This window comes from Triplophysa rosa, linkage group LG10, assembly GCF_024868665.1.
Source record: "Triplophysa rosa linkage group LG10, Trosa_1v2, whole genome shotgun sequence".
In the NCBI taxonomy this organism is placed as follows: domain Eukaryota; kingdom Metazoa; phylum Chordata; class Actinopteri; order Cypriniformes; family Nemacheilidae; genus Triplophysa; species Triplophysa rosa.
The window spans coordinates 3,556,786-3,584,723 of NC_079899.1; the positions used below are offsets into that span (position 1 = coordinate 3,556,786).

Here is a 27,938-nt window from a genome sequence, read left to right on the forward strand (position 1 = left end):
CGAGTGTCTTCAGTAGATGTTGAAGCTGTGTCGTGTGCTGTGTGTGAGGTGAGACAGACTGTAGACTGTTGTGTAAAGTGATCTTGTGTGTGAATAGGTGTTGTGTGCGGTCGTCGAGAGCCACATGCTCTTCTCACATTGCATACGGTGATCCCATGCACATTACATTCCTGTCATTTTGTTTAAATCTCCAGTTTTAAAGGGTCCAAGCGTGTCTGTCATTCTTGTTAGGAGTGTACATAGGCCGTAAAGATATGATAAAACACATGTATATACTGTATCTCAGTAGCATGCATATATTAATGTAAGAATCATTTTGGTTAATTAGGGGAAAATAAAAACAGGTATATTATAAATACAATTTATCATAGAATACAGAATAGCATTATTACAAAACTTCCTGGCAATAAATGAACATTTTTAACATTTTTATTATCTTTCAAAAATTAACCAATTAACTTGTGTTTCAAAAGTTTTAAATTTATATTTTATTTTATTTTTGCATTTATTACATTGGTCTGACAGTTACAATTTTACCTTTCCCATTTTTGCTATTGAACAACGTTAAATGTATAATTCAGCCAAAAATGAAACTCTTTCATTATTTACTTACCCTCATGTCATCCCAAACCTTCTTTCTTCTGCGCACGCACGCACGCACGCACGCACACACACACACACACACACACACTAAGATATTTTGAAGAACGTTGGTGGTCACCAAACAACATTGGACCCCTTTGACTTCCATTGTATGGACACAAAACCACTGAAACATCGCATAATGACAATTAAAAACATAATGACAGTACTTTTATTTGTTGGTGAACTGGCCCTTTAAAACTGCCGTTGTGACAACTTACCCCTGTTATAGTGCGACAACATTTCAAAACTTTATATTTTCCCTGAGGAGTATTAGCCTATACGTTAAGTGGGTTATATAAAGTCATATGCAGACCTCAGCAGAAATCAGAGCCTATTGTAATGTTTTGTAAGTATCTATTAGGGTGAGCTCTAGGAACTATTGTTCCGGGCCTTGTGTTTCCACACGAACACGGACAGCCTCACTTCCTGTTGTGGTAACCACATGCGTCTGATCAGCTCTGGTGCCTGATGTTCATGCTGGCTGTTTGCATCAGTATTTATACATCAGATTTATGTGTTGTGTTCGACGACTTCAGACATGCAGGTGTCCAGTGTAAATAATGTGAAGATATATAATCTGAGCCATGGCAAATCTCTTCCGGAGGTAACACACCTTTCAATCTTCAGTAAATAAACCGCATGACATGTTACAATGAACCTTTTAGTTCAAAACTTTATTATTTTACAGGACCCGACTCATTTATGTGTAGCATTACACACGTTTACCGGACAACTTTAGTATATGATAATCCTTTTGTAACGATGCCTTACGAGTAACCATAGTGTGACTGTAATATTTGTAGTAAATCCATAATCACATTAGTCTTACAGGGACCATAGTTTAACCCTAAATTTGTAGTAAAACTATGGTACTGCAAATGGTAATCTGACAAAAAAATAACATTGTTATTACATCATAATAATTCCAATGATAATTTCCGTATGCTTTGGCTGTATTTATAATACAGGTGCTGGTCATATAATTTGAATATCATCAAAAAGTTGATTTATTTCACTAATTCCATTCAAAAAGTGAAACTTGTATATTATATTCATTCATTACACACAGACTGATATATTTCAAATGTTTATTTCTTTTAATTTGATGATTATAACTGACAACTAATGAAAATCCCAAATTCAGTATCTCAGAAAATTAGAATATTACTTAAGACCAACACAAAGAAAGGATTTTTAGAAATCTTGGCCAACTGGACCTCAGAAAACACAGTGGACCAACACCAGCAGATGACACGGCACCCCAAACCATCACTGACTGTGGAAACTTTACACTGGACCTCAAGCAACGTGGATTCTGTGCCTCTCCTCTCTTCCTGCAGACTCTGGGACCCTGATTTCCAAAGGAAATGCAAAATTTACTTTCATCAGAGAACATAACTTTGGACCACTCAGCAGCAGTCCAGTCCTTTTTGTCTTTAGCCCAGGCGAGACGCTTCTGATGCTTCCTGCTGCTGTTCAACTTTATGGAGATGCAGATTTCATTTTCCAACAGGACTTGGCACCTGCACACAGTGCCAAAGCTACCAGTACCTGGTTTAAGGACCATGGTATCCCTGTTCTTAATTGGCCAGCAAACTCACCTGACCTTAACCACATAGAAAATCTATGGGGTATTGTGAAGAGGAAGATGCGATATGCCAGACCCAACAATGCAGAAGAGCTGAAGGCCACTATCAGAGCAACCTGGCCTCTCATAACACCTGAGCAGTGCCACAGACTGATCCACTCCATGCCACGCCGCATTGCTGCAGTAATTCAGGCAAAAGGAGCCCCAACTAAGTATTGAGTGCTGTACATGCTCATACTTTTCATGTTCATACTTTTCAGTTGGCCAAGATTTCTAAAAATCCTTTCTTTGTGTTGGTCTTAAGTAATATTCTAATTTTCTGAGATACTGAATTTGGGATTTTCATTAGTTGTCAGTTATAATCATCAAATTAAAAGAAATAAACATTTGAAATATATCAGTCTGTGTGTAATGAATGACTATAATATACAAGTTTCACTTTTTGAATGGAATTAGTGAAATAAATCAACTTTTTGATGATATTCTAATTATATGACCAGCACCTGTATATATGATGCTTTTAAATGGTAATGAAGTAATGTGGCCAATGATGTTTAACTGTAGTGTTATATCTTAATTTCAGTGGTTGTCTGATCGAAAGAAGAGAGCTTTACAGAATAAAGATGTTGGTAAGGCCTTATAATGTTTACATTACATAAAATAATTTCCCCATACATTGCATATAAAATACACTCTCTCCTGTAGAGGATTAAAAAGACATCTGTCTGTTTCTTGAATAGATATCCTGAGGAGGATAGAGCTGATCCAGGATTTTGAGATGCCGACACTCTGCACATCCATCAAAGTGTCTCGTGATGGCCAGTACATTATAGCTGCAGGTAGGTCTCTGTTCTGTGATGAAACAAAAAACAACAGATAAATTATGAATTACCAAAAGTTTAAGTGTTTTAAAAACAATGTGTTTGTTACGAATCCTTTCAGGCACATACAAGCCTAGAGTTCGCTGTTTCGACACGTATCAGTTATCCCAAAAATTTGAGCGATGCCTTGACTCTGATGGTAAGTGTTATATTTATTAATAACTCATGCATTCATACATACAGTTCTTTACCTACAGAACACGAATCTCAACTTAAAATCATTAAAAAGTCCTAGCAAAGTAACAATAAAACAAGATTTTTACAAGATAATTATATTTATCAAATATTATATATGTGCGTGCGTGTGTGCGAGAGATTTTACAGGGTAGTGTGTTAAAAAAAGGTGTAACTGTAAAGGTGATGTTTAGGGTTTCTTCTTTAGGTTGTTGCTGTGTGATGGTGTCTGATGTTCTCAGTGTCTGACTTCACTGGTTAATATTTCATCAGAATGGCCACACACAACAGTTTAAGCTCTCGTTAACAAGCCTTTGTTTATAAATTATAAAAGATGTGATGACTGCGACAGGTGCGTGATGATGTAATGATGCTCACCTGATGTTTTTTTCCCCACAGTGGTGACGTTTGATATTCTGTCAGATGATTACTCTAAGGTAACTGTCTATTCTAACCTGTGTGTGTGTGTGTGTGTGTGTGTGTGTGTGTGTGTGTGTGTGTCTGTTTTCTTCATAAAATCATTGTAAACAATATTGTGACAGCTTTGATATCTTTAATATTGACTGAGTAAGGTCATGCCAAAGATTGAAATCATAGTGAAATTAATGATTGAAATCAAACTGATGCTCATTATCTCATAGTTACACTTTCAGACTGGGTCACAAATGTGTGTTTTAGTTTTATAAAGTAAAGTTTGATTTCTGAAAAACAGATGGGATATCGTATGTGGAAGCATCATATGTGTAAATGTGTCTTTGTTTGCATCCAGCTGGTGTTCCTGCATATAGACCGCTATGTGGAATTTCACTCTCAACACGGTCATTACTATAAGACTCGCATCCCGAAATTTGGAAGAGATTTCTCTTATCATTACCCTTCCTGTGACCTCTACTTTGTAGGTGCCAGGTAAGATTCAACTCTGGAAGTTGATTATTCTGTCTGTGACTGTCCAGTTTACAAACATATTTGTTAAAAGTTTACAGTCAGTTACTGATTCTTAATCAAAAAAATTCCACATTTTTGAGAAAAATTGTGAACTCAATTAAACAATGAAATAACACAAATGTAATGATGGCAGTTATCCAAAATAAATCTTTTGTTATTTTATCAAACAGCTTCTTGAGGTCTCATCCTGAGATGCTCTTAAAACAGTATTAAAGTTGACTTCTATTCTGAACTCTTATCGACTGATATGTCTTCATTATTAAAGCCAAGTCATCCAATGAAATAAAAATGTTGTTTTGTAATGAAAGAAATTAATCTTGAAATGCATTTGTATTTTTTCCTAGCTCAGAGGTCTTCCGGCTGAACCTTGAGCAGGGCAGGTTCCTCAATTCTCTACAGACAAATGCAGCGTGAGTATCTGGCCATCAGAGGGCGTCAGACTGCTGCCCTGATAATGCTTCTGTGCCACATCATCAGTAACATCCCTTTTGATAGTTTGAAAGAAATCTAAAGAAATCATCAAATAAAATATAATTTATTAGGTCTCTCAACACTGACGTGAATCATATTTCAAGGTTTTATGTTAATGACTACAAGGGAAAGTATATCTATTTTTAAATTCTTTATTTAACCAATCTCTTACAGTCTTGCTATGTGAATTTTTTTTGGTAATATTAATACCTTTGTTAAACTGAATGTTACACCAAACAGATGAGGATTTGAGATTGATGAGAATTTATGTGAAGCTGTCATGTCTTTACAGACAACTGAACGTGTGTGACATCAACCCTGTTCATCATCTGTTCGCTGCGGGCACACTGGAGGTGAGAGTTATTCTGTGTAATATGCGTCTCGCGTTGATGTTATTTTAGTTAATGAGTGTGTTGGGATGTTTGTGAAGGGGCGAGTGGAATGCTGGGATCCTCGCGTCAGGAATAGGGTGGCTGTATTGGACTGCGCCCTCAGCAGCGTCACTGACGGGACAGAGTAAGTCATGTGACCTCATTTGTCCCAAAAACAGTTTGTCAATGTAGGGTTGCTATGAAATATCTTTACGTTGCGGAGCTAAGGCGACTCTGCTGGATTGAAAATTGGATGCAATAGAGCTCCGGAGGTTGACGTCACGTAATCTAAACTCCGCCATTTTGGTAGGCCAACAGGAGAGCGCTAGAGCGACTGTAGCATTGATATCGACAGTGGTCGGACAATAATTTAAAACCAGACTGTTTAGACCTTACTATTTTGAACATGGTGTACAGTTGAAATCATTTTATTTTGATTTCATGAATGATGTCTAGGGATGGATATCGTTGAGATTTGAACGGTATTACTACTCTTATCGTTACTGGTTATCGGTCCGGTACTTTAACGGTATTCTTATTGGTACTTTTTGATATAAAAAGAAACAAATTAGGAACAGAATTAACATTGCTTTGTTGCACCATACAGAATTAAGGTGTCAAGCTAATTTGTTTTATTGTTTTTTTTCTTAAACATTTCTTGGTCAGGTGCTTACATAAGAATGTTGATATCTTTCTTTTTTTCTGTTTAATGTATTTAATTATTTGAAATGATGTCCTACAACTCAAAGACAACTGTTCAAAAAAAAAAATTGCTTTATTTTAAATTTGTTCAAAATGAACGAATCGTTCAAGAACGACCTATCACTAATGCGCCGGTCTTTCATAATTTCGCCTCGGGGGCGGGTTTAATACCGGGGTTCGGTGCCCATCCCTAATGATGTCTACTGTAAAGTTACTCACAGCGATTTAGCTATGCTGGCTAATATACAAACAAGGACATCTAGAGTCGATTACGTTACCCTTTCAATGAAGACAAAGCAGGTTTTAGCCGGCAGACTCTAAAGTTGAATATTTATCACAAAATTAGACTGCTTCCATTTGTACCTCTCCAGGCTTTGTAGGCTTTTCTTGAGTGGTACGAGGGAAAGGTGATGATGAGGTAGTTGTAACGTTAGACGTTAACGTTTTATTGCAGTGATAGTCAAATCTGGCTCGCGATGAAGCACACATGAACAAGCTAATCGCGTTCGCTCTCGCGGTTCTTTAATGTTATACGCCGAGCAATCTGCGCAGCCCATCGAACGCGACATATTCTTGAACACTTTGATTAGCTTGTTCATGTGTTTTATCAGAGTTGGGGCTAAACTCGGCAGGAAAATGGATCTCGCGAACCAGATTTGAGTATTACTGCTTTATTGATGCATGTTAAAAGCACCACGGGGGCATTGTAGGGACCTGTTATGTTTAATTTATTAAGTTTTGCTATGTACATGTCTATGTCTTTTGAATTAAAGTGCGCAGTGAACTCTGTTGCTTTGAGACTCATGCTGTCGCATTCATTTCATATTCACTCCCGGCTGTCCTTGACTGCCAGTGTGGTGGTGTAAAGAGAATGGGTCACGTGACCTCCGGAGCTCTATAGGGTGCAATCCTGCTTTAAAGATTTAGTCCAATATGTCTCTCTAAAGCAAACTAAGCTTGATGTTTTAGAGTCATTACATTAACGTTTTGTCATTTTAAGATGTAATGTTGTTAAAAATAAGGGTTGAGAGCAGTTTTTTCTGTTATATTTTATTCTGCTTTATGTGCCGCTTTTAAACATGGAAGCATGTTTTTGTGTGAAGGTGTTGTTCAGTTCAAAGATTTGGTTCAAGACGACATTACATGACAATTGTGCATTTGTTAAATGCTTTTATGCAAAATGACTTATTTCAATTTGTGTTTGCTGGTAATCAAACGCATTGGATTTGCATTGCCAGCGCTTTGCATTTTTTATTTTGATTATGATTGATTTTGATTTCTTTTAATGCCGCTGGCATCGCTCATTACCATTTTTGCCATTGTGGTGACGTACCATTGCAATTGTAAATAGTAAATGACACGACACCTTTTAGTTGCCCGTAAGTAAAGCTTAAAGGCAGAACAAACAAAGCTTGCAAAAGGCTTAATATTAAGTGACACAATATCATTTATTTACTCACAATTCAGGCTTAAAGACAGAGCAAACTTCACAAATGAACAATTGCTGGTTCACGTATTCACACATTAGGACTTTTTCCTATCTAGAAGTCATCAGCAACAGTTTTCTCTTAAGCACACATACACAGAGGCTGTGGAGAATGTTCCTCATCATGAATGTTGCTCTATGTATGCTGTGAATAATAGAGTTTCAATGAACGAGTTTCAGCTGATGGAAAAAAGATTCCTAAGAATCTGCAAAGCTCACGCTTGTTATTGGGTTTAGGGAACTTAAGAAAAGCTTCCACCTAAGCTTCAACAGCTTTCGCGCAACCAGTTCCTACCTTTGCTTGGGTAGGTTACTGTGGCCTTGTCAATCTCACATTTAGAAAGGTGGTTAGTGAAGCAAGTTTCAGTGTTTTAAAAACCATCTTTGGGGGCGGTTTCCCGGACAGGGAACCCTTCCTGGACAGGGTTAGTCTCAGACTTACTTAAATGTAAGCGGTGCCTTGATCGAAAAAGACTTGCACTGGCATATCTGACCAGTGCAATTGTATTGTCTCAAGATGCACACCAGTAATGTTTCTTTGTAAAGTATGTCTTTAAAAATGACTTAAATATCCTAATTTAACTAAGGCCTAGTCCTACTAGGGCTGTCACGATTATGAAATTTGGCTGACGATTAATTGTCTAGTAAATCATTGCGATTATGATGATTAATTGTCCGTTTTAGGGCTTTGGCGATTATGCCGATTAATTGTCTGTTTTAGAGCTTTGACATTTATTTCTCATACATTTTTGATTCAGCTTTGAAATGACCATATTGTTCTGAATATAAAAAAATATGTTTTTTTTCTTGGAAATACATCGGAAAATATTGGGTCATCATATATTTAAGGTTTAGGCTTTTACCTGTCAATAATACAACCGCCAAATACTTGTAAATGAAGTAAATTGATCAGGAGTGAAGCCACCGTTGATATGCTGTCAGTCATCGAAATGCTTCTAGTCTGTTTTTTTCTCATTTACAAGACTACAATAAAATTTTACTTGTATGTTAATGAAATTTTGGTAAACTGGTTTTCACACTGAGATTAGCTTAAATAGTATTAAATTGTACTGCAGGTTATTTTTATGGTATATGCAGCATTAGTTTTTATTGTGTTGTGGTGGTACATTTTACAAGTATTACAATGCTTTAGTTACAATAAATACACTAAAATATGCAATATGCAGGCACTACAGCTCCCCCTAGTGTCTTCTATAGAGATGTGCAATAATTGCGATGAGGTCAAACAATCACGATGAGACGATTATTTAATAATTGTGACAGCCCTAAGTCCTGCCTAAAGATGATCCCTGTCCGGGAAACCGCCCCCTAATGTTTGGATATGGTCTTCCCATGGCTTTGTATAGCATACCTGTAAACTAGTCGCTTTTTGGCGAAATTCGCCGTTTTGAATCAAAAATAGGCCATTTATGTGAATCGTGGTTTTTTTCCATGGGGGGTCTTAGGCGTCTACTCTCGAGCGTCTGAAACGTCTTTGGTCCAGCACCTGGATTGATTTGGCCAACCAGAATCAAGATAATGGCTAACAGCGTCATCTTTTTGGGTCCTTGGGCAACTAGACTCAGCATCGTCTTTTTTTAATCCTTAGTCTAACCAGAATCAAGATGACAGCATCGTCTTTTTTTGGTCCAGAATCACGCTTTCTAAACGTCATGTTTGCGCCTCTGAAAAGCATTGCTGAAAGGGACGAAAACAAAGTGTCGTCTCTGATAAAGAGAAAATGGCGTTGATATTTATTATTCAGGTCACGATCGAAACGGCTATGTTATGAGAGACAGTTGCCAGTCTCCCTTTCGAATATCCACTTCTAGAGCTCTGCCCTTCTAAGTGAGTAAGGCTCTTGGGTGCGATTGATATTTGTGCGAAGTTTCAGTCACAGAAGCTGTAGTTTACAGATGATATTTAATCATTATTTTAGACACCGATCAATTCACTTCATAATTCATTAATATGAGCCGCGCGGATTAATTTTGTATTGCTTGTATCTACTTTTTGAACTTTTTCTTCTTTTTTTTTAGTTTTGAGCTCTTATAACTCGCATCAATCAGGTCCTGCACTTTATCTCTCTTAATACCTCTTTTAACATCAGTTCCGCACTTTATTTTCTCAATCCTGCATGTTTTAAAACCGAAACCAAAACGTCAGACGCGCAATCGCTTTGCTTCCGATGGACACGCATCCTTTGTATTAGGAAAGACTTAGGATGGTGCACCTCACAGAAAACGTAGACAATTTAGATGTTTAATTACGACTTGGATCATTGGGATCGCGAGACGAGGGCAATGTATTTATTTTTTATGAAAATCTCAAATTTGACCAAAATCCAAAATTTTCACTTTTTCCTGTAGCTCAAAATTATTGACATGTGATTAGCTGCTGCTCCATAGGTGTCATGTGGTGTGCTTGAAAAAAGACCGTACAAAACCTTTCAAGCAGTTTAAAAACAACTGTTTGTGCTTTCATGGAGCGCAAGGGAATTGCTTTGGGGAAATGTGTTAAACCAAAACACACTTAAGTCAGTGTTCTTATGACCTGACTTTCACTTAGGGCAAAGGACCTACACAGTTCAGCAACAGCCACTCAAAAGATGCTCGCATGACCGGAATGGGCTTCAAAGGAGCAAGAGAGAGTTTTTGGTTCGGCTTGACAATTTGACTTTCTCCCTAGCCAAAATCAGGAAAACAGTAGAAAAGCAAAAAAAGGCACCCTCTCCCTACCCATTCCAGCTAGAACCGTAAGCTAGTCAGTGACACGTTTTGTTACCCATGCACAAATGAAACTTAAAGGCTGAACAAGCAAAGCTAGCAAGGTAATGGTGTAATTAGTTAGTGGCACAGTACCTTTTAGATAAAGTTAGCCTCAAGTGAAGCTTCAACAAACTTAATAACAAACAGATGCTGGTTCACACCCTTTCAAAGTGTGTTATAAGACATTCTAAAAGAATTCATGTAAAACATGAAACTTTGCTTGTTTCATTTATATTCTGGGCTCATAAGGTTACCTGTCCATAGTCTGCTCTATTTATAAGCTGTGTAGTGAGAGTCATGGATAGTGAGTTTTTTTTCTTATAATGCCTTGGTTTTATTTGATTTTAGTTAATGAATGTTTTTTTTTACACCTACTCAGTATTTCGTTACACCGTGTCTACACTGGGCACACGGCTTGTTCTAATGGGATTGTCGTGTCGCTGCGCGCTGCAACCAGTGTGGTCAAAATGTACAATTATAATGGGTTCTAATCAGTGTTGGGTAAGTTACTCTGAAAAAGTAATTAATTACTAGTTACTAATTACATATTCAATAGTGTAGTTAGATTACAGTACAAATTACTCTCACCAAAAAGTATTTAGTTACTTATTACTAATTACTTTCTATGTCCTACATCAATCTTAATTAGTTAAGTGATTGAAGGATAGACATGAAACGGCTTATTTAATTCATTCAATCAAATAATATTAAACTAGATAAAGTAGTATTATTAACTGACCAAAGTATTACAAATGTGAGAATTATACATTAAAGCACGGATTTTAAAGTTAGACTTTGTATTTTTGATGCCAATTCCACTATTGCACACACATATTACACAAAGTATTTAGTTTAATTACATCAGAAGTAACTGTAATTAAATTACAGAAACAATAAGAGTAATCAATTACTTTACTTTTTCAAGGGGAAAGTAATTAAATTACAGTAACTAATTACTTAGTAACTAGTTACACCCAACACTGGTTCTAATGTGTTGCGTCGCGGTGTAGACACGGTGTTCGTTTCTGTTACCTCAATATAATACGCTTGTAACATCACTCATTCAGATGTTCAATGATCAACGGTCACTTGTTTCCTCTGTTTTAGAGTTCAAGGCCTGCCGTCGATCAGTGCTCTGAAGTTTGATGCTTCTCTGGGTATGGCGGTGGGCACCAGCACCGGACAGGTTATAACCTAACCTTCATATTTAGCGTTAAGCCAAATGTTGCTGACAGTATGGAGAATAATCCGTCTTGTACTGTGTTGTCAGGTTCTTCTCTATGACCTGCGTTCCTCACATCCGCTGCTGGTTAAAGATCATTATTACGGTCTGCCCATCAAAGCCCTTCACTTCCACCACCCGCTGGATCTAGTAATATCCGCAGACTCCAAAATCATCAAGATGTGGAACAAAGACAATGTAAGACCAGCCGTCAGCTCTTAGTTTTGTTGATGTACTTTACACCCGGATGTTTAACGTGTCGTAAACATCGTGTCTCATTTCAGGGGAAAATGTTTTCATCTATCGAACCTCAGGCCAACATCAATGATGTGTGTCTCTACCCTTCTTCTGGTTAGTAACACAAATGTCTACAGAATACAAAAAGAGCAGATCATTGCGAACAAAAGAATTCACAATAACAATATTATCACAATATCTATTTAATGAAAAAAATATTTTGCCTTGTGTCACGTGTTAACCAGATACTGGCGCGGAGTTATTTCCGATAGTAGTAGTAATACAATATTGATAATAAGAGTTTTATTTTAATATTTATATTATTATGAGAGCTTTATCAAAGAATGATGTTTTTAATTTCACTGTATACTTGTAAACTTGTTTCTAAATTCATTTTTTCTTGATTATGTAAGCTTTAGGGATGTAACGATTCATGATGCGATGCCATTCACGATACTGATCTCACGATACGATTTTGTTTTTACAAAGTGAGTTGAGACGAATTAAAAATCAACAAGTGCCCTTTTATTATTTCTCAAATGCTGCACATTTCTTTGTAAAATAAAAATATATTTTACGTCAAATAACCAAACTAGATCGCAATTTTAAAACAAATTTCAAATCAAATAAAAAATGAATAATTCAAAAGTCTCTTTAATATAAACAAACGTTGTCTGTGCTTTTCATAACTTGGATTTTTAAGAAATGTCAGCATATCCACGTGTACCAAGTTTGGAGTAAACACAGCTGCCCCTGCTGTTCAAAACATGTATTGCGTTTCATTTAACATCTCAACCGACTTGAATCGTCACATATTATAATCGATTTTCATCCGGCTCACGGCAAATCGTTACATCCCTAGCAAGCTTTATTTATCATCACAATATTATATTATGATTGGAATGTTTCGACCTGTATGTGTTCGTGAGGAGTGTGTTGACATTGGCGGTGCATGCGGTCGAGTGTGCTTATTGTTTATACAGGTTTCTTAACCTCTCAATAGTGTTATTCTTCTGATTATTGTTCTCCAACACAATTATGTAGGTATGCTGTTCACTGCCAATGAAGATCCCAAAATGAACACCTTTTACATTCCTGTAAGTGGCACATTGTGTATTATGATGAGTCATTGTGTTTCTGTACACCTTCCTCTTTTTTTCTGAGTCCCTTCATGATGTAAGCCAACACGGAAGCATCTTTTGAGTTTCGATTGAATAAATGAGAGAGTTTTACTTCAAAATCTATGTCCTGCATACAGAACATTATGACGCATTGTGCCGTTTTGTGAAATATTATTACTCATCACTGTAAAGGCAGTACAACAAATACTAGCATGTTATGATGTATACTTGCAGAAGCACTGTAGTGTTTAACAACAAGCTTTTTTCTTGTTTTTACACTGTAGGACGTGACTGAAAATAGGAACCTGTTTACATGTATAATGGTAATGCCAATGCAAACATTTCTGTGAGGTTTCAGACTCTTTGTTGTTGTTCAGGCTCTTGGTCCGGCTCCACGCTGGTGCTCGTTCTTAGATAACCTCACAGAAGAGCTGGAGGAGAACCCAGAGAGCACCATCTATGACGACTATAAGTTCGTCACCCGAAAGGACCTGGAGAACCTGGGTAAGACTTCACAATGTTCATTTGGGACACAACCTAGGCGATCCTCCATACGTTTCCTCTCAACGTTGTGGTTTCAGTTTTTGATATGTGAATGAAATGAGGTCAAAAAGAACCCATTGCAGACATTATGTTTACAACTAAATGTCATACTTTTCAAAGCAGCTGTCGCAGGGCTGCGAGTTATGATTCGGCACTCGGCGACGTGCAGAAATTTGTTGTGGAACTTTTGTTTTCAAAGCAAGTGAGAAAATAACCACGGACATTTGACTCATCGATGAACAACTGTTCTTCTGAAAACACATTAGAGTTGTGCGAGGGCAGGTTTTATGCAGGTGATGGTGTTATAACGCGTCATGACAGGTTATATGGAGGCGTTCAAACAGTATGAAAGGAATGTTTGGGTGAGTCTGGTTTTCGGTTATTTACTATTAGAACATTTTGTACATTACGATGTGTACTTTAACTGGCGGGCAATTCCATGCAAATGTCAACCTTAAGATGACAACTTACATGTTTACCATACTAATAGGTCAGATGCATTGTTGGGTAAGTTACTCTGAAAAAGTAATTAATTACTAGTTACTAATTACATAATCAGTAGTGTAATTAGATTACTGTACAAATTACTCTCACCAAAAAGTATTTCATTACTTATTACTAATTACTTTCTATATCCTACATCAACCTTGATTAGTTAAGTAAGATTAGTTAAGTAACGTCACGCAGTTATAAATCAAGCACGCGTCTTCTTACCTTTTAAAATTACCATTTTAGATGTCTCTCCGTGCAGCATGAGCTGCGCAGTTTTAAAGTCAGACGTGTCTCTCCGTGCAGCGCGAGGTGCGCAGTTTTAAAGTCAGACGTGTCTCTCCGTGCAGCGCGAGGTGCGCAGTTTTAAAGTCAGACGTGTCTCTCCGTGCAGCGCGAGGTGCGCAGTTTTAAAGTCAGACGTGTCTCTCAGTGCAGCGCGAGGTGCGCAGTTTTAAAGTCAGACGTGTCTCTCAGTGCAGCGCGAGGTGCGCAGTTTTAAAGTCAGACGTGTCTCTCAGTGCAGCGCGAGGTGCGCAGTTTTAAAGTCAGACGTGTCTCTCAGTGCAGCGCGAGGTGCGCAGTTTTAAAGTCAGACGTGTCTCTCAGTGCAGCGCGAGGTGCGCAGTTTTAAAGTCAGACGTGTCTCTCAGTGCAGCGCGAGATGCGTAGTTTTAAAGTCACACGTGTCTCTTTGTGCAGCGCAGTTTTAAAGTCACACTTGTCTCTCCGTGCAGTGCGAGGTGCACAGTTTTAAAGTCACACGTGTCTCTTTGTGCAGCGCAGTTTTAAAGTCACACTTGTCTCTCCGTGCTGCGCGAGGTGCACAGTTTTAAAGTCACACTTGTCTCTCCGTGCAGTGCGAGGTGCGCAGTTTTAAAGTCACATGTGTCTCATTGTGCAGCGCGAGGTACGCAGTTTTAAAGTCAGTCGTGTTTTGCATGCATCTCTTCAAGATGCGCAGTTTTAAAGTTTAAAGGGGAGAGGTGTTTAAATGACAAAATTAAAGATTATATTAGTAAATCTCAATTTGTGGCGTTTGCACTTTGCAAAGTACATATTAGGCTAAATACCCTGATTTGGTGGTTTATTTAGTTCAGAGGTGGGTAACGAAGTACATTTACTTGAGTACTGAACTTAAGTACACTTTTTGAGTATTTGTACTTAAGTATTACTTTTTCTGTTTACTTTTTACTGTACTTCACTACATTTGAATGACAAATATCTCACTTTTCATGGCACAAAAAAAATATTTCCTTGGCCGACCCTCCCCTCGCTCCCACGTTTGGGAGAGACTATTGTCAGTTGCGTCTAATATGACACACCTGAATCAACTCACCAGGTGTGTTAATTATGGAGACATTCACAGCATTTTGGGAGAAGGCTAATGAGTTCAGTTGTGTATACTTTTCCCATATCTGATTTACTTATCATAAGCAAAAGATGTAATTACATTTATATCCGATTAATCGAAAAAATAATCGACCAACTAATCGATTATCAAAATAATCGTTAGTTGCATCCCTAATTACAAATGTGAGAAATAGTGTTGTCACGGTACCTAAATTTCAGTAGTCGGTACCAGTACCAGTAAAATTCCACGGTTCTCTGTACCAATTTCGGTACCAAAGCAAAACACCAGTACATGCTAATTGAAACACAATTTTATTAATAAAGCTCATTGTTAATATAAATGTATAAAAGCAATGCTGTTTTGTGTACATGAAGTATACACGTTTATTGTTGCTTAAACTTTTTGTGTGCTCAAAGGAGTCATGCTGTTCATGCTGATGAACATCCTCCTCAGTCTGCTGCTTTATAAGACACATAGAATAAACTTCAGTAAGTCAACTGACTGAACAAACATGCATATGCAATATTACAACAAACCTCAGTTTTTATACTGCATTTACACAAGATTACTTGCATTAAGGTAACTGTATATTAAAATAATAAATGCAACAGATATATTTTTCTTTAGTTTAAATGTGACTTTTTAAACCCAATAGAGTTATCTATCCAAGACATACACATTGCTAGTCATACAGTTAGTATGCTAGTTTTCTAGCACATAGATTGCAGATAGGCCTATATAAAATAGGTACTGTAAACCCCATCCTGTCCTCCCATTTATTTGACCCCATTACAGTTATAAAAGCATTAAATGGTTAATAAGGACACTTGACTGGCTTAGCATTGGCGCTAACAATTTAACACGCAAACAGAGACGTTTATTTTAATGTAACCTTTAACTTAACATATGATAAAACATTCATAATGCAAATGCTAACAGAATTTAAAACTTACTGCCTGAACTTATTCAAATAAATCTGGATGTTTCCTCCTTTCACCACAAAACTCAGTTCGTTTTCTTCGTGATATGACTTTAATCTGAGGTATTTCTGTGCGCATCTCTTGTGGATCGGAGTTCCGCTCATCACGTCTTTTTGCGTCTATAAAAAGTTTCCGACTGACAACCTGTCAGACAGAGCATCAGTACCCGGTTGACCCGGTACATCGTTGCTACCGGGTCTAATGAAAATTAGGTAACGCCAACTTTTTTCTTTTTAGGTACCGACTTGGACCCAAAGTATCAGGACTTTTGATAACACTAGTGAGAAAGATACATTAATGCATGCATTTTAAAGTTAGACTTTGAATTTTAATGTCAATTCCACTCAGTGTTTCCCACAGAATTTTGTGAGACTATGGGGGCTAAAGGTATTTTCGTCTAGGGGGTCCGGGGGCATTCTCCCCCGTAAAAAAATGTTGCATGTTTTAAAGGTAAATGCTGCAATCTGGTGTATTTTAAGAGCAAAATTAAGTGACTCAATCTACAAGGATACAATAGCTACAGTAGTAATTTAATCATTGGCTCTATATATAAACATGGAGAAAATAGGGCACAACACATGGTAAAATGGGAGTTCACAAACAGTCAAAACATGTAGCGCATGAGCCATCAAAAAATGAAGCAAAAAAGTGTTTAACAGTTGAACTAATTTATTTATTACCATATATTAAAATGCGGACCATGCATCAGGCCTTTTTCACAGTGCCATTGTCCCACTCCCCCGCATGGCAGTATCACTTTACTATCCGCACCAGAGCATTCATACATTATTATGATGCGGTGACTGTTTAGAGTTAACCCATAAGAAAAGCGCGCACTCAGCACAACAGCGTAATGTTAAGTTTGTGGTTTATTATGTTTTCCACTTTATGCACGCGTTGCGCAGACCTATCAGTTTATTTCAAAGTAACAAGAGAGCAATTAATGACAGACACTTTCTTCTGTGGTACACGCCGATCGGTCTGAGTAGCGCTGCTTGATGTCCGATAAAAAACCAAATATATTGACAAGTAAAAATTACAGAAAAAATAAGAGTAATCCCTTACTTTACTTTTTTAAGGGGAAAGTAATTAAATTACAGTAACTAATTACTCAGTAACTAGTTACACCCAACACTGGTCAGATGTCAATATTTGGTGGTTTAAATACCCTCTTAAAGTTTTCCATAGTCAGGTAAATGAATTGTCACATCCATATAACGCTCCATGTTCCTCATAAATGGTCACCTGAACATTAAAATATAGCTATATCTTACTATTTTTTATGTTCTATAAAGAGCAATCCTTTCTCCATTTGTTAGGTATTATTGCTTCTGGTTTGCACATTTTAATCAGAAATCCTTCAAAGTATGTTGTCTCTCAAAAAAATGCGTCCATAACGCGTGGATTTTTCCATCTTTTTAAATAGAAAACTTGTGCATAGACTTATTTTTCTGATGGCTGGACTCTATCACCAGGGATTTCGTAAAATATTAACAGATGTTTAATACATTGGTAATGAATATGTTCTCTGAGAATTTATATTTCAAGTTTTGACTGAAAATGTCACACCCACAACACTGGAATTGCTCTGGATTTACTATTGACAGGAAACCACAAGTGTGAGCGTATGTTCTCTAAAAGTTCTTTGAAAAAAGAGTGTTTTGTCAACATTATATGTCTTGCTCTGAAAGCATTTCATTACTAAATTGTTAGTGGGACATTTAAACATTTAGAAATATCGTTTTCGTAACCCAATAGAAATGTTAGCAAGACGTTCTTAAAGAATGTTTCGGAACATCCTGCCCCTGAGTCTCTGGGTGCGTTTATATTTGGCATTAACATGCGACCTGTATCTGGATGTTGTCCGCATACACATTGAAAAGACAAGTGTAAACGCGCTTCAGAACAGAATGTTATTCGATCAGCATGTCCTGATCGAGGACGCATTGCGATCGGATCTCAGTGTAATGTAAACGCAATCCAGCCAGTTTATCTACAGCCCGCTATTATTGTTCTTTCGTCTGTCCGAAGCCTGTCAGACTGCGCAGCAGATGAAAAATACAGCGGAAAGTTTACTCTTGCTCACGAACGTTGCACAGTTGTTCATTTTACCAGCGGTATTTTTAAACCCATCATTTGTTTATTATCATGTCACAGACATGAATAGCAACACTATACCAGCTTGTTTCTAACATACGTGTGTGTATTTACTGTATAGCCTACGGCGTAATATACTCTCCGTTTTCCCGCTGTCCTGCGCAGCTTGAAACGGAGCTTTGAATACACGTATGTCATTTACACACAGAAACAAGATTGTATAGTGTTGCTAATAGCTGATGTCAGTAAGCACGCTATTTAGAGCGCAAACCGAAGAACCGACGCGCTGTCACTTTCAGCCGAACCAACCCAAGTAGACAAGAGCGATGTAAGTGGTCGCTTTTGTTCATAGTAACTTCGGCCTACTTATGTGATTATTTTATGTGTCTGTGACATGAATAAACAAATGATGTGTTTAAAAACACAGTTAGAGTCTGTGCGTGCGTGCGAAACCCGCCACAGCTTGAGTATGTGATGGTGGTATGGCTGAAGAGGTCAAGTACAAAAGCTTGTGTAATTTGACAAACATCCTCTGCTTATACTTTCACATATAAGATCATAAATCGTTTTAACTGTGGTTTACTTCCCACCGCTGCATCGATTTCAACATGGCTGCGGCGGATACTTTCCTCAGGGTTCGTACGAGTGCTGGAAATCCAGAAAAATGATTGATTTTTAATGCAGTGTTTTCAAGGTTTTAAAAAGGGCTTGAAACTGCTTGAAATTAGTATGTGACAATAGTTCACTTTTTAGATAAAATAACTGAAAAGTTCTTATTGCGTTTGCCGTTCGCATTAAAAACATTCCGCTCGAGCCTCGCCGTAATTCTGCGCACGTGGCGGGTGGCTACATATGAAGAGTTCAGATGCAAAACCCTCTAAAAGCAACCTCCGTAAAAAATGAGATTATGATGTTCAGTTGGGAATAGGGTTGCATGGTGTACCGGTGCTACGGTAGCATCGCGATGCTAAAGCTTCAAAATACCTGCGATGCCTCTCTATTTTTGAAACGGTAGTATCGTAGTACCGTAGTTAATGTTGCATATGCGCATTGATATTTATTTGAACACTTGTATCTGCCTTTTTGCGGTGTTTATCTCCGAAATGAATGTGTGATTTTAATGTCTCGGACGAGTTAATGATTCAAATTGGTGATTTGAACGAGTTGGTAAACTGGCCGTTTTAGTTCTGCATTTAAAGTAAGCCTAATATTTCCCTTTAAAAAGACTGCTGTATCAATTAAATTTGTCCAACATTTGAATTAGTTCCTACGTGAAAAATGATCTAGTGTACTTTAGTATTTACTACAGTAAACTACTAAAACTCATAGATACTAGTGTTTTTGAGTCTTATCATAGTAAATATTTTAGTGTACTTCAGTATTTATAGTATTTACAAATGACTAAATGTAAATGTATTTGCTACAATTTATCCAATTGCTACAGTTAATACAACAACATATTCTAGTGCTAATCTAAATCTGTGTTTTTTGTATAGATGTGAATTATATGGCACAGCATCGTGATAATACCTGGTATCGAGATACTTCAGCTGGTATAGTATCGTAAGACATGTTTATGGTACCGTGACAACCCTAGTTGGGAATGTCATTTTAGGATCTTTTTAGCACAATATCATCACTTATTGTGATGAAGTATTTATACTGGAAAAGCATGAAAACACACATTGAAAGTACTTGAAAAGTGCTGGAATTTGACTTTGTAAAAGGTGTTCGAACCCTATTTCCAGCGTATCATTATCTGTAACATGCTCATCCTCGCCGTTATACGTGTTCTGTGATATCGTCCCGCACCGGGGCTGTTTTTAAATTGCAGGCTTTTTAAAATAATGGGTGGGAAACTATGGAGATCCGATCAGATATCCAGATGTGGAAGACACTTGATGTTGACAAGTGTAAACGCGCTGTGTCCTGATTGTCTGAAGATCCGATCTGCTTGTTCGGATCACCGAGATCGCATGTTAATGCCAAATATAAACACACCCTCTTGAGTGCTGTCAGACAGAAGGTCTGCTATACAGGACAGACTTTATGTCAAGATGCAGTCCAGTGGGCAGAAGACGGGAAAGATGAAAGGAAGCAGCTCAGGAATGTTGGCATCAGCAGAAAGCAGATCATGTGACGCAGAGAGGGGTGGGGTGGGGGGAAGAATGCATGATTATATAACAGTCAGTCTGGAGAGAGAGAGAGAGAGGAGGCAGATATCTAATGAACTCTCTTCTGATCATGTCAGGGTTCACAAATGATCCGCCTCATGTATGTGTGAGGAAAACCCAGTTTCTGATTGGCTTAAAGCTTGTTTACACCAGGAGTTGTCACGTCTTTCAACTGGTGTCTGGAGCGGTTGTGTTGTAGTTAATGTGTGGTTTATCTGTAGTATAATCGTTAAGTGTCTATGCATAAATATACAAAATAAGTCAATGTTAATGTTGCAGTAAAGTAGCAGTGATGTCCTGATGGCTGGAGAGCAGTGATGAAGTGTTTAGCAAGAATATTTATCAGTGTTTAGTCACAGATTAAGGAAAGAATTTGTTGTTGTTTGGTTTTATCTCTTCAGTCAGGATCGATGTGTTGACCAAGGTCATTAAATGTCCCTGCGTGGTTTCTGGTCCACAACAGTGGTTAAAAACGGTTGTTACACTTAAAAATCTCATTAAATGTAAATGAAAGTTGCTTGGAATGAAAAAAGCTTAAGCTTCATTTGTTTTCAAAATCACTTGAATTTACCAATCTGGCATACGCTTTCTTTCAAACATCACTTTAGTTTGAGAACTACACTACAGTGACTTGCAGTGTTAAAAGTATTTTGTATATGGGTAGTTGGCAAATATACTGTAAATTTGTGCTATGGTGTGACAGCAAAATTAACAAGAAACTAACAATGAAGAAACATTTCTCTTATGCTATTTTATATTACAACTATTAATAATATAAAATAAAATATTATGAACAGTTTTTTTTTACATTTTAGCTGTCACTCAATAGGACAAGTGTATTGTCAACTACCCATATAGCCTTCTTGCATCAAGTGCAGATGCATTCATGTGTAGATGTCTATTTGACTAATTTACAAAGAATTTGCATCCTTTTTACTAGGGATACACGATATAGAAGAAAACTGCGAAATGCATTATAAATCATGCTAAATATGATATGCAATATGAAAATGCTTTGTTTTCAAAATTTATTTAAATTATATTCAAATGTATTTAAAAACTAAAATTTATATTCACACCGTGCATGTCCCATATTTTGGAAAGAAAGCATTTTTAGCACTTTTGAAAGCGAACGGTCAGTTTTCTTAAACACAAATCTGACAATTTTACTGCAGCCATTGCGTCATGCACATTTGCAACATTTTGTTCATTTCTATATATTGCGCTTAGTATTTACCCAACAAACTTTATTATACAAGTTAAAGCTGGACGATATGACGGAATATGCCGTTACCGCGGAATAAAATGTCAACCTTAAGAGATTTTTCTATTCCGTGTTCTCCGCGGAATGTCAATAAGTAGGCGTGGTTAACTCGGCGCTCTGCAAGTTGGGCGTTATGATGAAAAACGTGTGAAATACGCCGTCCATACCAAATGAAGAAATCAAATATTCTTTTGACCTTCTTTCAGTCTGTAGTTTCGTGACCCGCTCCAGCCCGGCGCTTTCTCTCTCACCCGCAGGGGTGCTATAGAACTGAACCATGAACATATATATATATATTTTGTTTTAATCTCAGGTCTGACTCATCTGATCGGCTCCGCTCTGCTCAGGGCTTACATGCACGGCTTCTTCATGGACATCAGACTCTACCACAAGGTACTTCTGAATGACAGTATTTGTGTGAAAACCTTCGTGCATTTCACCTGATGTCATCGTTATTGATAATCAAACATATTTGACTTGTGCCATAGGTGAAGAACATGGCGAACCCCTTCGAATATGACGAGTACCGGAAAGACCGAATCCGACAGAAGATCGACGAGTCCAGAGCACAGAGAGTGCAGCTCAAGGTAACATTGTGTGTGGTTTGGAGTTTTTTATTTGAATCAATTTCATTATAATTGGCATTCTTGGTCATTATTAAGTATCAAAAAGGCCGTAAATATATAAAAATATAACTGTTAATATTTGTTCTTGCATCACCAGCAATGCCCACATTGCTCTAAAATTCACTTCGTCTTGTTCAAGTAAATGTGATTGTCAAATTTTCATGGTCCGTTATCTTCAAGGCTTTGAGTATTTCTGTCGTCTTGTTCTTTTATCTGTGTGCAAAACAGAAGCTGCCCAAGGTCAATAAAGAGTTGGCCATGAAGCTCATGGAGGAAAGCGATCTTAATGCAAAGAAGAGGAAGAAGAAGGGCAACGTGAGAGATCTTTTCCTAATTTCCCATTTCAGCATGTTTCAGTATGGTCTGTCTTTATCTCTAAATCCTCCGTTTTTCCCAAGGACGCAGTCGACCTCCTGGCGGACGATCGGTTCAAGGTGATGTTCGAGAACCCAGACTTCCAGGTGGATTCACAGAGCGAAGAGTTCCGCCTGCTGAACCCCATCGTGTCTAAAGTGGGTGAAAGGAGGAGACAGAAACTCACCAAGTTCGTCCAGCGAGAGGAGGAGGTACACCACATGAGATCGCACAAATTCATCTGATTAATATAGTTGGGGATTGAAAGTAAAAATTGAGCTTTCTCTTGACTGCTCGTATCAGCAGGATGAGGCGGATGAGGAGGTGGAGGGCCGCGGCAGCTCGGAGGAAGATGAAAGCTCTGATGATGATAAGAGTTGGGTGGAGGAGGTGAGGGAGCAGAGGCGTCTTCTGAAGATGGAGGGGAGAGCGCGCCAGATCAAAGAGAGGGACGACAGTCGGCAACAGGACCGCAATACCAGCTTAGTGACCTCAGATCCAGTCGGGAACCCTCAGCAGGAGCCGCAGAACCAACCCCGGTTTTATCAGATCAAAGCGGGAGAAGAGTTCCGCAGCTTCAGCGACGTGACCCGCAAACAAAAGATGCTCAAGTACGTGAACCGTTTTATACTCATTTTATAGTTTAGCGTCTTATTGATTAAGGCTTTTAAGCTGGTTTAGAAATATGAATGATCTCCACAAGACATCATATGACACCCATTGGCATGTGTGGTGTTGGCTGGTTTATTGACAGGCGACACATGTTGTGACTCGGGTTCAGTTGGCCAAATATAGAGAACATGACCGCCTCACGTGTCTTCAATGCTTCCTCTTTGGTTCTTTGGCTTAATATTTGAATTTGACATGTCGACAAAGAGGTCATGACATGTTTCTATGACTTTTAATGTCTGTAAAGTTTGTGTTTGTAATGCACGTCCCGCTCCCGACATCCATTTTTTGTCAACAAAAACAACGCTTTTTGAAAATGCCCTCTGGATACATTTGAAACGCTGTTGTAGTGTTGTGTTTAGTCATGTGACCCACATTCAGTCCAAAGCAAAGCAGTCCAATATTTTAGATTTATGTGTTTGGTTAATATTTTTATTACTTCACCATATTTGTTTTGGGATCATTCCCAAGTCTGTGCTTTCAACTTCTTGCAACTGTATCATCGCTTTATATTCGTGTTGCCTGCCGTTAGACAGGTCATACTCAGTCCACTGTAGATGAATATTAAATGAATCTTGAATATAAGGGTGATGTTTGTCATTGGACAGGACGTCTCTGGAGGAGAGACTGCAGCGAGAGGAGAAATCTGGCATGTTGAACCTCAATGACACAGCTGTTGGAAGTAAACAGCTCACCTTCACCCTCAAAAAGGTAAAACACGACCGGAACGTTCTGTGCACGGCACTCATTTACCTAACTGAAAACAAAACGTGAACACCCGTTCTCATACTCATCCAATTGAACACAATATTTGAAATTCATGCTTGAGGTCTGACAAATACAGCTATTGGGCAACTTCATGGAAACCATATCGTGGAAAAATCCAAATGAAAACAAATTAATATCGTTTATTTTAATAGGCTTCAGAATCAAAATTCTCCAAGTATATATTGATCAATCAGGTACTTTTTTCTCACGATATTACACGGAATGTTGGAAATATGCAAAAATAAACACACAATACATAGAATGTAGAGAGAAAAATAATTTATATAAAAAATACATTCTAAGATGTTCTTAAAGGCTGTGTTTCTGTGTTTTTCAATGAACTCTTCTGTCAGCACTTTATAATTGTAAGAACAGAGCTGTTATATAAGTGCATGACATCATTTGTGTCTTTCACAATACGCTCCTATACGCTCTCTCTCTCTTTCTTTGACTCTCCTTTCTCTTAATTTTCAGTTTCAGTGCGTTTTATTGGCATAACAAAAACTGCACATTTGTGCATTTGCCGCTGGGCTATGTACAAGTAGTGCAAATAGTGTTTACCAAAAAAAAGATGCATCTTTGTGGTGAAAATGAAAGAAAGACATAAATCTCTATATGTCAAAACCAAGAAAGCAAACTATGCATTTAAGAAAGAAAGAAAGAAAGAAAGAAAGAAAAGAATGAAGTATTATAAAACAGTATAATAAGTTATGCAAGTATATGCTGTAAAATGTCTCTCTCTCTGTCTGATGGAGGTCAGTGTGTTGTTCTCAAACGGGTTTAGACTGATTCTCAGCTCAGGTTCTTCCGAGCAACCCAAGAATGACCTGAGAATGGGTGTCTGTCCTCTGACCTCTCACACACCCACTCCATTTCTCCGATTCACATTCGTGAAGACAATAAATCGGTTTACTGGATTTACTCTGAACCCTTCTTGTATGTGGACCTGAATGTTTTAGCGTAAACAGACGTGATGCATTCCCATGAGAACAAGTGCTTGTTGTCTGTGGCTCTGTTACGGTATTTATAGAGCAGAGAGTTGACAGGGCCTTTATGTTGGACTTCTTTGGACTCTTTGTCAGGTTTAAATGCATTTTGTTACCCATTTTTTTTCTAAGACCATGTTGGAGAGCAAATTTTTTTATGTCGTTGAAACTATTCCTCGACCAACTATTATTTAAGCCAGATTCCAGAAAACTGTAGGAATTCTGTTAATCGATTACCATTAACTGGTTAATTATTAATACTACAAATTGCACATGGGGTATCATAGTCCACTTAATAGAAATGTCTGTAACTGTGCATGATGTACGTAAAGCTACAGATTACTGAATGCATTTGTGTTCAAGTTGATTAATCAAAAATCAAGAACCTTAAATGAATACTTTTGATTAATCGATCATCGATTCATTGTTAACAAGCCTAATACACATGTATTTAATACAATACATTCTTTATAAAGAATGTCAAAGTAAGCTCAGTCATTCAAATGAGTCTTGTTCCTAAAGTTAGAATGACCTAAAGAAGTGTGAAGTGAAAGTGAAAGTGAAAGTGACCTATTAGTCAGATATGGTGACCCATACCCGAAATGTGACCTCTGCTTTTAACCCATCCAGAGAGTAGTGAACACGCGTACACCCGGAGCAGTGGGCAGCGATCACTGCAGCGCAGAATCACTTAAATGAATTTAAGAATCACTTAAATGAATCATTTTCACTATAAATAAAAACATGTAAAAAACTTGACGAGTTGCTAGTCATTTCAGATGGCACCAATTGAGATTATAAACTGGAAGATTTGTTACGTGCCTACATTTCTTGTCTTTGTGAAGAACTCCATGAATGATTTTTGTTTTGTTGATCTCTATCAGACGGAGAAGCAGAGACATCAACAGCAAGCTGAACGTGACCATCACGAGGAGAGGAGGAAGATCAGACGCGCTGCAGGTCACCTTCATTCTAACAGAGGAGGAAGAGGAAGGGGCAGAGGACGAGGAAGGAGACCCTTTTAACATCAGAATGACATACAGACTTGAATTCCGCCGTCAAAATGTGTCGGACGGGTGTCTGCCATGTTTTCCTTCTTTAATGCACAGAGATGTTTACGAGACTGTAATGTGACCGTCATGAGCAAGAACTGTCTCACTTTATCATTTACAGACTGTGTGTGTGTGTGTGTGTGTGTGTGTGTGTGTGTGTGTGTGTGTGTGTGTGTGTGTCGAACGCCGTCCTCTTTTCCACAACAACACACAGTGCAGTCTAAACAGGAGCTTTTGTTTTGTAAAGAACTATAAAACATTTTAACCCACTTCTGCTCTCGGTTCATCTGTTTCATTCACACTACGAACTGAATCCTACTTCACTTGACGTTCCAATATTTTTACATACGTTTAATACTTATTCACACCCGTATAATTCATTCCAGGTTACACTTACAAAACTGGTTTAACAAAAACACAGAGGTTGACAAAATAAAGTGGAAAGGTGAGTCAGGAACTTCTACAGCATGCAGTAGTCGTGGCCTGGTGGTTAGTGAGTCGGTTGGTTTCTCCGGGCCAGCGGGTAGCGACTGATGTGCCCTTGAGCAAGGCACCTAACCTATAGCAACGTCAACAGACCGGCCGCAGATCTATAGACAAAAATATGTGTTTGAATTGAACTGTTGTTTATGAATGAAGTACATCAGTCACAAGTGCAAAGCTGTGCGTTCACTGAAACAGACACGAGTTGATACAATTATTTTTTAAATTGTTTTCTTATATTTTTATAAAACACTTACACCAGCTCTAACCGTGATAACTCGTGATGCGATTTCGACCTTTTCTTTAACCATCACTGGGCCACAAATTCATCCTGTGGGTCTAAGAAATATAAACATAAACAATGGGATAGTGCACCCAAAAATGACAATTCTGTCATGAATTACTCAACCTGTATACATAGCTTAGTTTTGTTGAGCTCAATGACAAATGTTAGCAACTGAGATTTCTGGGATAGTCAAAAGGGGTTGTCTGAGCTGCCCCAGAACTGTTTGTTTTCCAAAAAAAATCAAAATATCGTTTGTGTTTGACATAAAAAATACAATAATTACTTTCTACAATGGTAGTCAATGGCGCCCCAGGAATCTCAGTTGCTAACATTTATCCAAATATCTTTCTATGTGTACAACCAAATAAAGACATTTGTACAGGTTTGGAACAACTTGAAGATGAGTAATTCATGACAGAATTTTCTTTTTTCGGTGAACTATCCCTTTAACTGAGTCTAGCTATTCCAATAGCCCTAAATTTGCCAGGCTTTTCTTTTTGAAAAATGATTGTTATTCAAATGAGATCTTCGACCGAAGATGAAGCTTTCAGCTGGTAATATTTGAATATTGAGTCATATTTAGAAGTGAAAGCACGGTGTTGCTCATCTGAGGGTTTTTATGTCGGCCACTTCCTATTGTGTTCTTACTGCATTCAGACAGAACGTATAATAATAACAATATTACAGCCCATGAAAAGTGTTTTTAACTTGGGTAAGTTGAGACTGTGTCCATAGTCTCGCTGACTAGAAATTAGTTAATACTAATCAATCTTACTTTTCCGATTTCAGTTTCATCTTTATATTCCGATAGTTCTGTCTATTTTAATGTAACCGACTCAAAGCACTTATGACTGAAGGAAAAAATTAGATGACTAACTTCTAAAACTAGTCTAAGCAGTTCACGCAACCGACCCAACATTTCTGTTCTAACTTGAGAATTAAAACTGCGAGAGTGATATTGCATTTATACAACAGTTTGACGGCGCAAGTGTGTAGATAAATCAGAAACAACATCGGAGTGTCTTTAAGACCCTCCGGTTTTTAAAGGAAATGGGGAACTACCTTCTGCCACAAATTCAAGCCCAGCATACAGTTAAACAAACCTCCGCTACTAATTCCAAACCGTCACTTCTTTTTCATTTGCGCTGTGCTGCTTCAGTGAAGTTATTAGTGAGAAATAACGAGGCAGCGTGTGCATGTGA

At 37.8% G+C, this 27,938-nt stretch overlaps 1 protein-coding gene across 2 annotated transcripts; it reads left to right on the forward strand.

The window, feature by feature from the left end:
• Positions 1-1,065: 1,065 nt before the first annotated feature.
• nol10 (nucleolar protein 10) lies at positions 1,066-26,231 on the forward strand. 2 transcript variants are annotated; one of them, XM_057344735.1, is made up of 21 exons: positions 1,066-1,249; positions 2,817-2,862; positions 2,974-3,072; positions 3,176-3,253; positions 3,688-3,725; positions 4,058-4,194; positions 4,578-4,643; positions 4,997-5,057; positions 5,135-5,220; positions 11,139-11,217; positions 11,302-11,451; positions 11,538-11,604; positions 12,535-12,587; positions 12,989-13,115; positions 21,826-21,905; positions 22,001-22,099; positions 22,367-22,453; positions 22,537-22,704; positions 22,796-23,103; positions 23,770-23,872; positions 25,800-26,231. In XM_057344735.1, exons 1-21 carry the CDS (start codon positions 1,184-1,186, stop codon positions 25,938-25,940), a joined length of 2,139 nt encoding a protein of 712 aa, XP_057200718.1. In that variant the 5' UTR covers positions 1,066-1,183; the 3' UTR covers positions 25,941-26,231. The 2 variants fall into 2 exon arrangements, with proteins under 2 accessions (XP_057200718.1, XP_057200719.1); XM_057344736.1 differs by having other exon boundaries at positions 22,799-23,103.
• The last annotated feature ends 1,707 nt before the right edge of the window (positions 26,232-27,938 follow it).

What these genes read in the sequence shown, in the direction of transcription:
- nol10 (XM_057344735.1), top strand. Translation starts at nt 1,184, where the DNA reads ATGCAGGTGTCCAGTGTAAATAATGTGAAGATATATAATCTGAGCCAT. An exon ending in AGATGTGGAACAAAGACAAT is followed by an intron (nt 11,452 to 11,537) that starts GTAAGACCAGCC and finishes GTCTCATTTCAG; the next exon opens with GGGAAAATGTTTTCATCTAT. An exon ending in TGAACACCTTTTACATTCCT is followed by an intron (nt 12,588 to 12,988) that starts GTAAGTGGCACA and finishes GTTGTTGTTCAG; the next exon opens with GCTCTTGGTCCGGCTCCACG.